The 14750-nt window shown below is 47.5% G+C and overlaps 5 protein-coding genes across 5 annotated transcripts; 3 read left to right on the forward strand and 2 right to left on the reverse strand.

Moving 5' to 3' along the window:
* Positions 1–129: 129 nt before the first annotated feature.
* Positions 130–1188, forward strand: BGZ61DRAFT_567260 (putative alpha-L-arabinofuranosidase; the record flags this gene model as incomplete). Its single annotated transcript, XM_046255961.1, has 2 exons — positions 130–162; positions 208–1188. The coding sequence occupies 2 exons, from the start codon at positions 130–132 to the stop codon at positions 1186–1188; spliced, it is 1014 nt and encodes a 337-aa protein (XP_046095576.1).
* Positions 1189–2237: 1049 nt separating this feature from the next.
* Positions 2238–3669, reverse strand: BGZ61DRAFT_567265 (uncharacterized protein; the record flags this gene model as incomplete). Its single annotated transcript, XM_046255962.1, has 7 exons — positions 2238–2442; positions 2499–2618; positions 2679–2823; positions 2881–2985; positions 3067–3326; positions 3383–3444; positions 3600–3669. 7 exons carry the CDS (start codon positions 3667–3669, stop codon positions 2302–2304), a joined length of 903 nt encoding a protein of 300 aa, XP_046095577.1. The 3' UTR covers positions 2238–2301.
* Positions 3670–4262: 593 nt separating this feature from the next.
* BGZ61DRAFT_540383 (putative oxidoreductase CipA-like protein) lies at positions 4263–5195 on the forward strand (the record flags this gene model as incomplete). Its single annotated transcript, XM_046254898.1, has 1 exon — positions 4263–5195. One exon carries the CDS (start codon positions 4263–4265, stop codon positions 5193–5195), a length of 933 nt encoding a protein of 310 aa, XP_046095578.1.
* A 1121-nt stretch (positions 5196–6316) lies between these two features.
* BGZ61DRAFT_318148 (necrosis inducing protein) lies at positions 6317–7127 on the forward strand (the record flags this gene model as incomplete). Its single annotated transcript, XM_046238898.1, has 2 exons — positions 6317–6386; positions 6487–7127. Coding segments are annotated over 2 exons (711 nt in total), but the record flags the coding sequence as incomplete, so codon positions are not given.
* A 5303-nt stretch (positions 7128–12430) lies between these two features.
* On the reverse strand, positions 12431–14271 carry BGZ61DRAFT_540385 (sugar transporter; the record flags this gene model as incomplete). The annotated part of the gene is made up of 7 exons (XM_046254899.1): positions 12431–12641; positions 12696–13560; positions 13616–13672; positions 13728–13878; positions 13944–14024; positions 14078–14186; positions 14243–14271. 7 exons carry the CDS (start codon positions 14269–14271, stop codon positions 12431–12433), a joined length of 1503 nt encoding a protein of 500 aa, XP_046095580.1.
* Between the last annotated feature and the right edge of the window lie 479 nt (positions 14272–14750).

Genomic DNA, 14750 nt, shown 5'->3' on the forward strand with positions numbered 1-14750 from the left:
TCGACAATAGTGGATGGTCGAAACATTAAAAGAGTCGATATCTCCCGCGGTCCCAGTGCGCAGAAACTAGGATTAGTTTGTTCTCAAAATATAGTCGCCTCATACTCGTCAACCACCTGTTTTCTCAACATGTTTTCCCTGCTACTGCAATTTGCCTTAGCCGTTAGCAGCGTTGCGGCGGGCATTGTTCCTCCGCTCAATGGACAGCTAGACTCTTCTTTAGTGAAAAAAGCAGTCGCTCTTCCAAGCAGTTTCCAATGGAGCTCAACCCAAGCTCTTGTCGGCCCCAAAAATGACGGCCGCAAAATTGCCGGCATCAAAGACGCCAGCATCGTTCAGGTCGGAGGGACGTACCACGTCTTCGCCAGCACGGCGCAGGAATCCGGCTACAACATGGTCTACCTGAGCTTCACAGACTTCAGCAAGGCCGGTTCAGCTCAGTTCCACTACCTTGACCAGACCCCTATTGGTTACGGTTACCGCGCCGCTCCTCAGGTCTTCTTCTTCAAACCTCATAACCTGTGGTACTTGGTCTACCAGAACGGAAACGCTGCATACTCAACCAACACAGACATTTCCAACCCATCCGGCTGGACTGCTCCTAAGAACTTCTTCTCCGGCACTCCCGCGATTATATCTTCAAATATCGGCAGCGGCGTCTGGGTGGATATGTGGGTTATTTGTGATGCCTCAAACTGTCACCTTTTCTCGTCTGATGACAACGGCCACTTGTACCGCGCCCAGACTACCCTCGCCAACTTCCCCAACGGCTTCTCTAATACGGTAATTGCCATGTCGGATTCGAACAAGTACAGTCTATTTGAGGCTTCTTGTGTCTACACCCTTGAGGGAGGAGGCTACCTCCTTCTCGTCGAGGCCATCGGCTCTGATGGCCAACGGTACTTCCGCTCTTGGACATCCAAGAGTCTTTCGGGCTCCTGGACTGCCCATGCTAACACAGAAGCCAACCCATTCGCCCGAGCCAACAATGTCAAGTTCAGTGGATCTACATGGACCAAGAGCATAAGCCACGGAGAGATTGTACGCACAAATACCGACCAGACCTTGACCATCAGCCCCTGTAAGTTGCGCATGATGTACCAAGGCATGGACCCGAGTGCAAGCGGCGACTACAATTCTTTGCCATGGAAGCTGACTCTTCTTACGCAAACAAACTCAGCTTGTTAAGCTTGATCACAAGTATTATGGTTGCAGAAAATTATACATATGCAGGTGAATGCAGGGTAGCCACGCCTAGCGTTGGCAGAGATGAATCCCGTTGCCTGAAATTAAAAACCTACTTTCAAATAACCTTTCAAGAGAAATCATGGATAAATAGATTAAACAAGAAAATTTTAATAAATTACAGGATACACGGCACCGTCATCCGGAAGGCTGGCTCTTCTAAAGCGTTCGAGACCTCGACGGCCCCGGAGAGTCCTTGTGAGCCTACCGACCCGGGTCATTACGGCAAACTTGAATCCAGTGATTGATGATATTTTGGGTAATTGGCAGGGTTAATGCGTCAGTACCGGTTTGTAGCTGAGCACTAAGATGGTCTATACAATGCGTGCTGCTTAAGGGTTGAGCGGGAGGCGGGCCTGTTTCAAGAGCTTCTTACTTGATCCTCACGCCGGGAGTCAATACCGACGGCCCGCTGATCCCCGCGTTGCTGTTATATCTGGACATTTTATAGGCAACCACATCATGCTATGTTTGCGTGTGCCCCTCAGCCGTAGTCCGGTATTTTCCCCTTTTTGACCCGTAACATACCCTTAATAAAGTAAACAGATATTCACCTGGTTTATAGTAGACCTGTTATTGTTGATACTATTGGTTTTTTTTTTTACTGTTGAGTTTCAAGCCCCCCCTCTGGGTATATGTGTACTAGGGCACCCTAACCTCTTGATACTAGACCTGTAAAAATCCGTGCCGCGGCACAATGAGATCTGCTTAATTATAGACTGCCCAGGACGACCTGGCTATCCACTTGCACAATTGGGGGCGATGCTGAGCTCCTGGACGAGAAATATTGAGACGGGTCGAGAGACGGTGGAACCCGGAATAGAAGATGGCTCCAGCAACTAAAAGACATAAGAAGACTGGAGATAATAGTTACACATATCAACTGTCAGGGTTCAATGGGCACGACTTGGCGAGGTGTAGTGAGATCGACATCCAGCTAGTGATGAGACAAAATTTCTTTTTTCGACATCAAGTCAAATTTTCTTCATTGCCTAAGTGGCCGAGTTACACTATCGAGCTGTCACTATTCCTATCACTGTTGAGAGAACACTGTCTCTATCTTTCTTCCATTAAACCCTTCAAGTACTTGCTATTAGATAAACGGGCCGCTGCATCCTCGCTCAAAGGCTGCAGTGGGAGTCTGGGTGCCGCAGGGTATCCGAACTGCTGGCTAAGCAAGTACTTTAGCCCAGCCACCTTGAATTAAAAGTTAGTATGCTGTGTACGCCTGTTATTAGAATGATATTACTCACGCCTCCACCCAATAGTTCCGCTTCGGCCAAAGAGGCTGTTTCTTGGAGTCGCCTGGCTTTCGCCCAATCTGCAGGACCATCCAGGTTTTCGGTACTGCGCCACAACTCCATAGCAAAATCCTACACTTGGTAAGTAATTTCCAATAACACCCAATAAAATCTACTGCCAATATTACTTACTGGTACAAGGTTCGGTAATGGGCTAATAGCACCGGCGGACCCAACCGAAATAGACGGAAGTAAGAAGTCGATGAACCCGGCGATTGTCCTGAAAGATTCGTCTACAAGGCTTGTAATCCTTGAGACTTTTCCAACATTACCACAGCTATAAGACATTCTTAGCAACCTTGGATAAGTTCCGAAAGCAATAGTGACTACTTACGATAGCATAACACCTCGGATATTTGGTGCAGCCCTTGCAATATCCACAATGTCGTTACTCGTCAGATCGATACCCCCTGCAACTGGCGGAAAGTTGTAGATAACCCTAATTTATCAAGCATCCTTGTTAGCGAAGAGTCCATTCTGTCCTGCATGTAATGCTCGACAAGTTCTGAGGCATGCATACACTGGCACTGGCGATTCAGAGGCCACATCAATGAAGAATGTCTTAATCGCAGTCGGGTTTGCCTTTAATGCACTCGCAAAGTAGCTTGGCGCTATAACGAGTACAAAATCGGCACCAGCAGTCGCCGCATCTTTCGCGAGACTAATGGTCTCTCGAGTGCTTGTCGCACCTACCCCGGCTACAATTGGCGTCTGGCGGAGCTCATTTTCATCAAGCGCGGACCGGAGAGCCCGGATCAGTTGTATGCGCTCTTGGCGATCCTATAGTTATTGTTAGAAAGCTTTAATGCGCCTAAGCTGTAGGAATTTGTACAAACCAAATGTGCGGCCTCTCCCATTGTAGCGGAGACAACGGGAATAACTCCTGGTGTAGCGACATCTGTCCTTGTCAGGTTAGCAAAAGATATCCTTATTTTCCCATACATGTTGGCAAAAAGAATAGTGTCATGTTACATAAAGCGTGCTTGACGTATGCTTTCAGGTCTAGATGAATGTTAGTAAACATTCCCGATTCAAAAACAGGAGCGTGCTTGCCCAACTCATCCTTATCATTAAAGAATGCTGGTAGAGGAGCGTAAACTCCTGGCGGGAGAGTTTTCGCCATGGTATGTTAAATTGTTTAATCGGACTTTGAGAAAAGCTTTGCTTCCAGGTGAGTGAAGTGTTGATACTGATCTAGGACATTAGTGGGAAAATCCCATTCTTATGATCGATTGCTCCTCTATACAAAGCATCAGTGACACAATCCCGGGACCTCTAAAAATCTTGACAGCTAAGATTACGTATGGCGTATGCGATGTCACCTCCGGACATCCCGGCTCGGTAGATTCGCCGAGTGTTTAGTTTAAGTTTTCATCTCACCAAGTGTCGTGAGCTTAAATGCTAACGCCATCCCGGGACGTTTCGATGCTATTGACCCCGCATTGAGATGGCCTCTTCCTATTCACTACTTCGCTCATGTGCTTACAAACTCAAGAGCGTGCGAGGAAATACGGACGGCAATGACGGCAAAGCCGGAAATACCCGCCTTGGCTAGCAAGGTTTCCAGACGTCATAATACCATCACCCATCAGCTAGGATTAATACACTGCGTTTGTCCATCTCCGTGTTATAAGTAACCTCAAGTCCTAACTGTAAATCAGCCCAAACGCCTCATTATTTCGGGTGAATCCATCGCAATTTTACAATCAATACGCAATGGCTCCAGCAATCCAAGGACGGAAGATCGCCATTACCGGCGGCAGCGGCCAGCTCGGGAAGCCGACTATCGAAGCCCTCCTCAAACTGGGCGTCCATACTATCACCGCTATTCAGCGACCCGGGGCTACCAGCACATTTCCTGCCGAGGTCATTGTTAAGAAGGGCAGCCTCGAAGATGAAGCGTTCCTCGCCGACGTGCTCAAAGGCCAGGATGCCCTCATATTAATGCCGCCTCTGCCTCAACTCGTCCCGCTTCAGGAGCCTGCGATCCGCGCGGCCGCCAAGGTTGGCGTCCCCTACGTCTTCCCTTCTGAGTTCGGCCCCGACCCCTTTGCCGGCCAGCTTGTGGAGGAGAATCAGCTTCTCGTTGCAAAGAAGAGCATTCGTGATTTGATTGAAAAGCTCGGCGTTAGCAGTTGGGTCTCTGTGGCCGTCGGCCCGTGGCTCGATGGCGGTTTCGCTGCGGGCTTATGGGGCATCGACGCAAAGGCTCGCAAGGCAACGATCTGGAAAGGTGCTAACGCCAAGGTCAATTCGGCGACCATCGCACATACTGGTCAGGCTGTTGCTGCGGTGCTGAGCCTACCTGAGGCTGATCTGGCCAAGTACAAGAACAAAGCTGTGTACGCGCCGTCGTTCCACCTTACGCAACGGGATATCCTAGATGCTGTTCAGCGCGTAACAGGCACGGCCGACGCGGATTGGGAGATTGTGTCGCGGGATGTGAATGAAGTGGCTAACGAATATGAGAAAAATATCGGTCAGGGCGATGGTTTCGCACATTTTGTCAAGTTTTTTGTCACACACTTCTTGGAGGGCCACGGCGGGGACTTCAACCACAAGGTCGACGCGGCGGAGGTGGAGAAACTGGAGCGGCTCGGACTGCAAAAGGAGAACCTCGACCAGGCCGTCAAAGCGGCGCTGAAGTGAATTGTATGGAATGAAGCAATAGTCTGTGAGTAATGTAAATTTTACTGAGTTTCTCTTGGCTACCATGACACTTAAATCATTTAAATGAAGTCCTGGTTCCGTACAAGAGCATCAATGTTGGTCATACGCACAGGATCCGGAAGAATCAAGTGTTTAATCACCAGAAATGGACTTTCGTCGCTTACAAAACGCCGCCTGGGGGAGAGGGCGGCTGATCTTACCCCATGCGCAGGCTGATTCATGCTCAACCAGTGCCTCACGGTCTGAATGTCACCAGGAATGAAGCGCGGGGGCGGATACATTACGCCTTGCTGTCGTCAATCTGTTTGATCCTGATGTTCGCAAATAGTCTGTATTTCTGGTTACCCGGACCCCGAAACGGAGCCACGTTCTTGATAGAGTATTTCCCAGAATAGTCAATACAAGTAACAACGCACCGAAATGTGACGGACAGCAGTGGAACTCTAGTACCTACTTGAGGCTGTATTGCATCGTGGGGTCCAGCCTGGGCGTAAGCACCAGCCCCATCCTCCCTTAGCGCATCCTTCAGATCGCCAGATCGGATTGGCGCTGAAAGAGTGTAAACGGCAGCCACTTGTTTCATCCCACAGCTTTGGCGCTACCTCGCAGCCCTGTATCTTTAAATAAAACCATTGTGGGGGATATTTGGGCCTCGCGGCGTAAATGGCTGGTCAAGATGAAACCTGTTTTTTCAGCTGAGGCCGATCCATTCCTGTGGGATGAGAACTTCTGTGCTGGAGGCACTGCCGTGTTGCTCCTCAATCAGGCGACCAATGGCGAACGCTGAATACCTCGGACGTCTCACTAAAACCCCTGAATATCATATAACCTTAAAATTAAGTTACAAAATCCGGTACTCCGTAATGATGGAGTAGATGTCGAGGAGTGGAAAACTATAAGAGATCTCGTTCCTGTGTCGAACTTGATGGGTATCCAAACACTCATCACTTCACAATTCGCCTTCAACATCAAGTCTTACAACTATCTTTCCAGTCTATCTCACTACAATGTCAGTTTTCAGTACCATTAAGAGCTTGGCTATTGCTGCCGCAGTAGTCCTTCCCGCAGCTCTGGCCGGCCCAGCCGCCAGGTATCGGTCCATCGTCGAGCGTGACCCTCCCCCAAAGCTCCCTGGTTGTTCTACCACCGGCGATAGAAAGTGGCAGCCTGGTAAGTGACACCTGATTCTGATTATCAAACCACCCATAGTGGGCTGGTGATGTCATGACATGCACACTTTGAACCGGACCGTTGCTGACCACAGATATAGCAATGGACTTTGACACCGATGGCTGCTACAACACGCCCGCAATTGGCATTGACGGAGTCCTCAATCCTGGCATGAACAACTGCTACACCACTGGACCATCCGGTTGCAGAGATGAGAGCGATCTTGACAATAACAACGTCTACGTGCGTGCCCGATGCAATAATGGATGGTGTGCGCACATCTACGGCTACTACTTTGAGAAAGACGTCAACCTGGAGCACGTCTGCGGCGTGGGCGCCGGCCACAGAAATGACTGGGAGCACGTTGTGGTCTGGGTCCAGAACGATGTTGCCAAGTACGTCGCGGTCTCTGCTCATGGAGACTACGAGGTACGACCCATTGAGGATGTGCTCTTGGACGCAGACACACACCCCAAGGTTGTCTACCACCGAGCTGGTGCGCAGACGCACTCATTCCGCTTTGGCGACACGCCCGACGACGGTATCGAGAACCACAAGGGTGTTTGGTTCTACGGCGACCTCGTCAGCTACCTGGGCTTTCCGTCTAACGAGCTCCGCGATACCATGCTGAACAATGACTGGGGCTCTGCTGCTATCGACTTCAAGGACAGCCGGATCGCAGATGCGCTTAACAAGGCCAAAGGGGGCAAGGAGATTCCTCTGGATACCACTTTTGATGATCCCATCTCCCCTGGTATCCCTGACTGTGTAGTGTAGACGGAGTGTTGAGAGATTATTGTGCCATAGTGCCTGGGGGAAGAGGGTCGTTATCTGTGTTACGTGAAGGAGAAGATGAAATCGAGAATTTGTACGTCTTTAATGGTTCTCTGTAGCCATATTTGTTTAAAAATATAGTTGGTTTAACTCAAGAAATGTCCGATCTTTCCAACTAGTACACTTGGGCTTTGAGAAATTGTAGATGCCAGCAACATGCGTCATCCTTTTGATCTCGGTATCTTCTATCTTATGATTTCGGCAAGCAATCCGGGAACTCCAAGTAATATTATTGTCCACTGTTCAACCATCCTCAATTTCTCAATTTCGATCATAATCACAGATAGACCAATCCAAAGCCAGTCGGAATTGCCCACGAGAGCGGGCAAACGTGTAGGAGAAGGAGTGGTCGCACAACACCGTCCCTCTAGGGACAACTTCCAGCCATCATTCCCATAAAGATTGAAAGCAGCGGAGACCAACACCCTACAACGCTGGTGGTATGTAGTACTAGGTTCATGATTTAATACTCCGAGGGACGGGAATTCAAATCTGCCTCTAGGGCTTGATGACGTTAACAATACTCCGCTTCGCCATCCGGTGACGGATTAATATGCCAACCTGGAATAGACCGGTTTGTTTGCAAAATTTGGCGGGCCTCAGCATGCCCTCTAAGCACTAATTACTGCGAATAAAGTGGATGTCATGTAATCAACGACTTCCTTCTGGCCAAGATGGACCCGGTATCCATCTCGATAAATTGGGCACCGACCAGGGCTGGAAATGAAACTCGCATGGAAAACACCACGCTCACGATTCACGACCATTTGATGCGCCCATCCACTCTAATCGCTGAATCGTGTTGCACTCCCATTTTGAAATAAGGGAAAATTGAAGTGAATGATCATGGATTTCTCTCTTTGCAATATCCCCAGCAACACAAACAGGACCACAATGAAATTCTTGACGCGCTGGGTCTTACGTGTATTGCCGATCCTTCATCCTTGTCCTCGACGTTACAATCCTCGGTGCTGTGGCCTCATCCGGTGTAGGCTCAGTGTACTGGATGTGGAGCGCTCTGCTTCATGCGCTTGGACTGTCTGGTAAAACCGACCTCGTACTTTTCCAGATCTCTCAGATCGACTTCTTCATCTTTTCAATCGACAATTGCAAAGATGTCGACGACTACGGTCGCATCCACGCCCCTCAGCGTACTTGTGCCCAGCCTCACGATGCACAATGTGATGGCACTTGTTGGCTTATGGCTGGGATACCAGGTTTTCACGGCATTGTACAACATCTCGCCTCTTCATCCGTTAAGCCACATCCCTGGACCAAAGCTGTCTCAGGTTGGGGTTAATTAGCAATCAAAACTTGGCCTTCGCATTCACTAGATCGAAGATCATTGTGAGGCTGACATTAGATTGAACCGTCTGTATTAGGTCAAGCGTTGGATTGACGGTAAGTCTTTGGAATCATCTCTTCTTCTCTTTTCGAGTCGCCTCTCCATCGCTGGAAATAGAGCGAAGTTCATGCAGACCGATCTGCATGAACTTCATGGGGTGTATAGGATACCATAGAGTCAACCATCAAGGTCCTTACCACAGGGGTCGCGCGGGGGTGGCACCACCACCTGTGTAGCCCTTCTGGAATGTCCAATGAGCGCATTGGGATAACCTAGACGCCAAGATGGGACTATCTAGGTATCTCGACCGTTGGTACCACGACTCTCGGCCACAAGGCGCGGACGATCAACGAATAGCAATCGCGAAGGCTACAACAGCGTCACTAATAACACCAAAAGCCCACGAGGATAGCGGGTTTAAGCAGTGGGTGAAGAGTAGGACGGCCAGGGTAACGGTTACAGGCAGCAAGCTGGAGTGTTATTTGCGGTTGGAGCTATAGGAAGCTGATGATTCTGTCAACTGGTAGATAGCTTACCAGGGCTCTTTCCCCGTGCTCAGCCAGCTATCTCTTGATATTTTTGCTGTACCAGTAATGGCAACTGACTGTGAGAAGTATTTTATTCTTGCAAAGTTGTCTTTAATATTGCAGAGGCTATTAATAAGCGTAGCAGAGGTAGCTTATATGACTCAACAAGCGCTAGCCAGTTAATCTTTAGATAAGTAAGAATCTGCCATCTTTTTATTCTCTCCCGTGCTATAATAAAGAAAAGACTCGATAAAATATACTATTACCTAAGGCTTTCGCTACTTAATATCGTTGCCCATGCCGCATATACAGCCCCTGGTGTACCAGGAGCTGCACCCTTATCTTTACTATTATACTATTAATCTGATGCTGGAAAATTTATCTTATGGGGCTGCCGCAACCTGAGCAGTAAACCTCAGCTAAGAATATAGACCAAGGCCCTTCCTTACTCGAGTTTTTAATCTCTACTACAATTATTCCCTCGTCTAACTTTAGTATTGTCTTGAACGGATACGGTAGCATCCTATAAGGATTAGGTTCCCGCGCTGCTATTTCGATCTGCTTATCCTCATACCCGGGCTCTAGTAACTGTACTAATAATCGGGATACGATGGATTCTAAGATATCTATACTCTTTGATATTATAGCAAGTATCTTCTAGCTATCTATCTCTATATTGGAGTAACTGAGACTGCTCTGGTAATTGCTTCTGTCGACTTGTAACTATTTTCCAGGGAGGGTGCTTTTACTATTCTGTAGTCTATTTTAAAGCTGTTTAAAAGTATTCTATATAAGGTACTATTTATAAAACTATATACTGTATTGAGTGAGGGAGTGAGCAGAGGACACTAAGAACACACACAACCCACCCAGAGGCAGAGTAGTGATGACCGCGATAGTGTTGTGTCGGAAAGGTCGGATAGGGTCAGGTTTGGGGTCCGGATAAATCGGACAGCCGGGCAAAGTAGATAGCTTTTTCAGCTGATACCGTTTGATCAAATGGACCTTCAATAGGTCACCAAAGGATAGGTCAAAAGACTGTCAATTGAAAAATGATGAGATGCTTAAAGGATGATGCTTGTGTTGTGTCCAGAAGGCCCTGTCCGAGACCTTCCCAATTTATGGCCCCAGTAGGTCTGGCTACCGGTCCTACCCGATGCAGCACTTCCTGTTGAAGGAACCCACCAATCCTAGCCCTAGTGGCTGCAAGCATCTGATCAGATGACCTTTATCCCCAAAGACCGGAAAGCCCCGACTCAATAGACTAGAGGGATATTAATATATAGGTAGCAGCTAAATTATCAAGAAGTAGTAGTCGGACGAGGTTAGCAATACTGAGAAAAAAGCACTATAGAACTTATAGAAAGACTGGTTATAATATAAGAATCTATTAGGCTGTTATTAAGACCTCTGGAGAAGAATATAGTAATTAGTTTTAATTAATTTAAGGTCTTATTGTGGTTTTATAGTAATTTAAAAAGTAAGGGTTAGGATTTTTAATTAACTTGCTTATTTAATTAACTTGCTTATTAAGTATATTAATTTAAAATAAATTACTACTAATTTAAATTAGATTACTACTAATTTAAATTAGATTACTACTAATTATAATATCCAGACCTTTAATTAACTTACTAATTAGATATATATAAATAGAATCTTAGGTCTCTTAAATAAGAGCTCTAAGCTCCTTAGCTATTAATATACTTAGTTATATTAAATCTACTATTTTACTATTACCAGACTGTAACCTATATTGCTTACTATAACATCCTGATCTACTCGATTATATACTACATATCTCGGACCTACTCTATACTCTTAAGTTAGACCTGACTATTATAAATATATATATTCTTAAAGCTAAATTTATTAATAGCTTAGAAGGTAGCAGTATAGAAGAGGAAACCTCTATATTCTTATTAAATAAGTCTATAATAATAGAAATTATCTATAAATAATATTAAGAAAGTTAAATTAAAGGCTGTATAGCTAATAAGATTAAATCTATATAAAATCTACTTAAATAGACTAAGATCCGAGTTAATCCCTAGATATAAAATATACAGAGCCTATTAAACTATATACTAGCTGACTTATAAATAGCAAGAGATAGAGAGACAAGCTTATTTTTGTTGAGTCGTATCCTGTTGCCGCGCGTCGTATATGGCTGCCTGCGGCCCCCTGATGGCTTGCCGGGGTGTTTTGGCAAACGCGTCGGGCGACAGAATCGTCGCGTATAAACTACCCTACGCAACCTACCCGGGACACCTTCGATGTACGTGGCGATCGACAATCAAGTCGATCGCTCGATCGATTTCCAAGCTTGCGTTACACCACATAACAGACAACTTACCTATTGAAAATGTTGATATGACGATAAATAACATGCATTTTATGAGATCCCTATGATTTATTAATTATTTATCCCTAGTAGTCAATATTTAAGCATCCACTAGGAAGCTTGCATTTATCAGCAATTCTACAAGGTGTGCATAAGACTACTCGCCAAGCCACTCATATAACGCTTATATAAAGATAAGACCATCCTCCTCCCTCTGATTCAAAACCCTCTCAACCCATCCCAAGCCTGCAACTACAACAACACAAGATAATCATAAGGACAACAATAACAACAACAACAATGGCAGCACTAATGGCAAATTGAAATACCTAAGCTCTAATTTCGCAAGCCATGACAAACCCTGGAGGGACTTCGAGGGGCTAAGGTTCATAACACAGGAATAGGAGAAAAACCAAGAGATTATTTCAATCACGAATGGAAGAATTCTCCCCTAAAATGATGCCTTTAAGGTCTCTCTGCGGCCCATATCGCTATTGGGCGGGATAAGTGCAGGAAAAGCCTAGCTCACACTGCTCAGGGGTTGCTTAGTGACTTGGGCGCTACTCAGGACGACTCAGGTACTCCATCCCGCAGATTTACTTAAAGCACCACAGCTATATTACTACTAATATGGTTGTTTCCTGAGGTCATGAAGATCATGCCTACCCTGCGACACAAGGCGTAGAAACTGCCACTCAACTCCGAACCCACCATGAAACTTTCAAGTAACAACAACCCCTCAATTGATCTTCCAAACTACCCGAACACCCACGATCTCTCGTTCTAACCTCAAACTTTCGCTCCTCAAGGCTCTTTGCACAACCCCCGATTGGGTTGCCTCCCCTGTCGTCGTCAAGATGATACCAGCAAGGATACTGTCTCAGGGCTTGCTCGGATTGGCCCAAGACCGTGGCCCACCCGATAGCATTTTTCTCCACTGATTTTCAGAATAAACTTTCTTTCTCCTTATAGTTGTTGCCAAAATAGTAACTGGTCAGACCAAATCTGAATTTTTGGTCTCCTGGTGTATAACTTCAGTAGACTTGACTTGAACGTCAAGCAATTCACTTCCTTTCTCCGTGTGATTAGCTCCGCCGAAAAGAACATCCATCTCCTCCAGCGAAACCTTCTTCGTCTCCGGTAGAAACCACCAAGCATAAAGGGCCAGCGTGATATTGCAAGACATGAAGAAGAAGAAGGATTTCCTTCTCTAGTTAGCTGATGAGCTCAAATAACAACAAGGCCGGGAGAAAACTTACAAGCCGCAGTTAGCATAGAACGTGGGGAAGAACTGGTTAAAAATGCTCCCAGCGATATTTTGCATTTGGACACACATGCCCACGGCCTGCATTCGCACGTTCATGGAAAATACCTCTGCAGAGACAATCCAGACTGCTGCTCCCCACGACGGTTTGTAGAAGAAGATAAAGACAAAAAGCATGGCGACAATGGCGATACCGACTGGTTCCGACTTTCCACCTTCTGGGGTATTTGGTGTTTCCAAGCCGACGATGGGCACAATCATCATGGCAGCCGACATGCCAATTGCTCCAGCGATAAGCAAGAATCTTCGACCAAATCGATCAGCCATCCAGGTCGCGTTGAGCGTGAAGATGATAGAAAACGTTGCGTTGATAGCATTGATGAGGTTGATCGTGCTAGCCGAAGTCCAGACCTTCTTGTAGATGGTTGACGAGTACTGGGCAAGGGTTGACTGTCCAGTGAGCTGCTGGCCAACATTGAGCAGCCCAACGATGATGAGGCGCTTTCTGACCGACTTGTCCTTCCACAATGTCAAGTATGAATTCTCGGCAATGACTTCTTTTTCGAACTCGATGGCCTCGCGGATGCTAAGCATCTCTGCCTGCACCTCTTCCTCGGTCTCTCGGATGGTTCGAAGAATATTTTCGGCGCGTTCGAATTGGTTACCTTTCTGAATACACCATCGAGGACTCTCTGGCATGAAGGGGAGGTTGAGGCAGATGAAGACTGGGATGACGAGTTGTAGGATAACCACGATTCTCCAACTCCAGTTCCCAAGCTTCTCTTCGTTTTTGCCGCAGGCATAATTGGCCCAGAAACCGATGAAAGCTCCGACGGAATAGTTCATTTGCCAAAACGACACTACGAGGTTATCAGAGGTTGTTCGCATTACTTTCGCCACCTGGCGCGCACTTACTCACGGTCCCACGAATCCTCGCGGGCGTAACTTCTCCCATGTAGACCGGGCCAGCGCCTGTGCTCAGTCAGCCAACGAGGGTTAGTTGGACAAGGGTCAGGGCAACACTGACTTGCGGTAAATCCGGTTCCTACTCCGAGGATGACTCGGCCGGCGATGAAGCAGGCAAGGTTATGCTTCGGGGAGACACCTTGAACAACGGCCCCCAGAACAGCACAGAAACAACCGATCCCGATACCCCATCTGCGGCCCAAATAGTCGGTCTATGCCCACACGATTTAGCATGACGAAGATCGAGGAGGATGCGACACGGAGGAGCTTTACTCACCACCGGACTAGCGAGAAACCACCCAATAATGATGGAACTGATGGCGGTGGACGTGTTGACCAACCCGAGCAAGTTGCCTTTCTGCCATGTCGTTAGCACGCTATTGCTGTGTGACAAGATACTTTTCCACGAACCGGGGTATTGAACCAGGCCAACCAGTACGAGTTGGCCTGGATGGCATTGAAGACGGATCCGTCAAAACCGACGAGCGTCTCGCACCCTGCTGCAACCAGCGCAATATACCTGCATGGCCGTCAGCTTGCACCCTCTCGGCACTTCACGGGGAGGAGGATACAAACCACGCCCATGAAAGCTGTTTGGACACCATAGTGACGCCTGAGCAAAAGGTCTTGCGTGTGTGACGGGCGAATGATGGGATGTAGTGTGCAGTGCAAGGTAACGAGGCTGATAGGTATCATGGGAGGGCTTAGCACGGCCGAGGGCCGGTTTGTATATATGCTGTCTGTGTGCCTGGGCCCGCCTTTTTGGGAGACACAAGATCCTTCTGCTCCCGAGCAAAACTCAGTATGAAGCGGCGGGGCGTGTGGGGGATCTGGGGTTTACGATCATCATGCTGCCTGGGGAAGAGAGTTCCGGGGTCTACATCCCCGCGTGTTCAACAACCAACCAATCGGCGTTGTCTATTCCCGCATCATAACCCGATCACCCCCGCGCGGAGCAGCGACCTAGCGGACTAGCGGGAACCGGAAGACCGGACGACCCGATGCCTCCAGTAAATCGAGTCATTCCATCGTTCCTCTCATACCCGGATTGCCCCCTTTTGCCCTCGGATTTCTGTCCTTCATC

The sequence above is a fragment of the Ilyonectria robusta genome (assembly GCF_021365365.1).
Source record: "Ilyonectria robusta strain PMI_751 chromosome Unknown BGZ61scaffold_42, whole genome shotgun sequence".
NCBI lineage: Eukaryota > Fungi > Ascomycota > Sordariomycetes > Hypocreales > Nectriaceae > Ilyonectria > Ilyonectria robusta.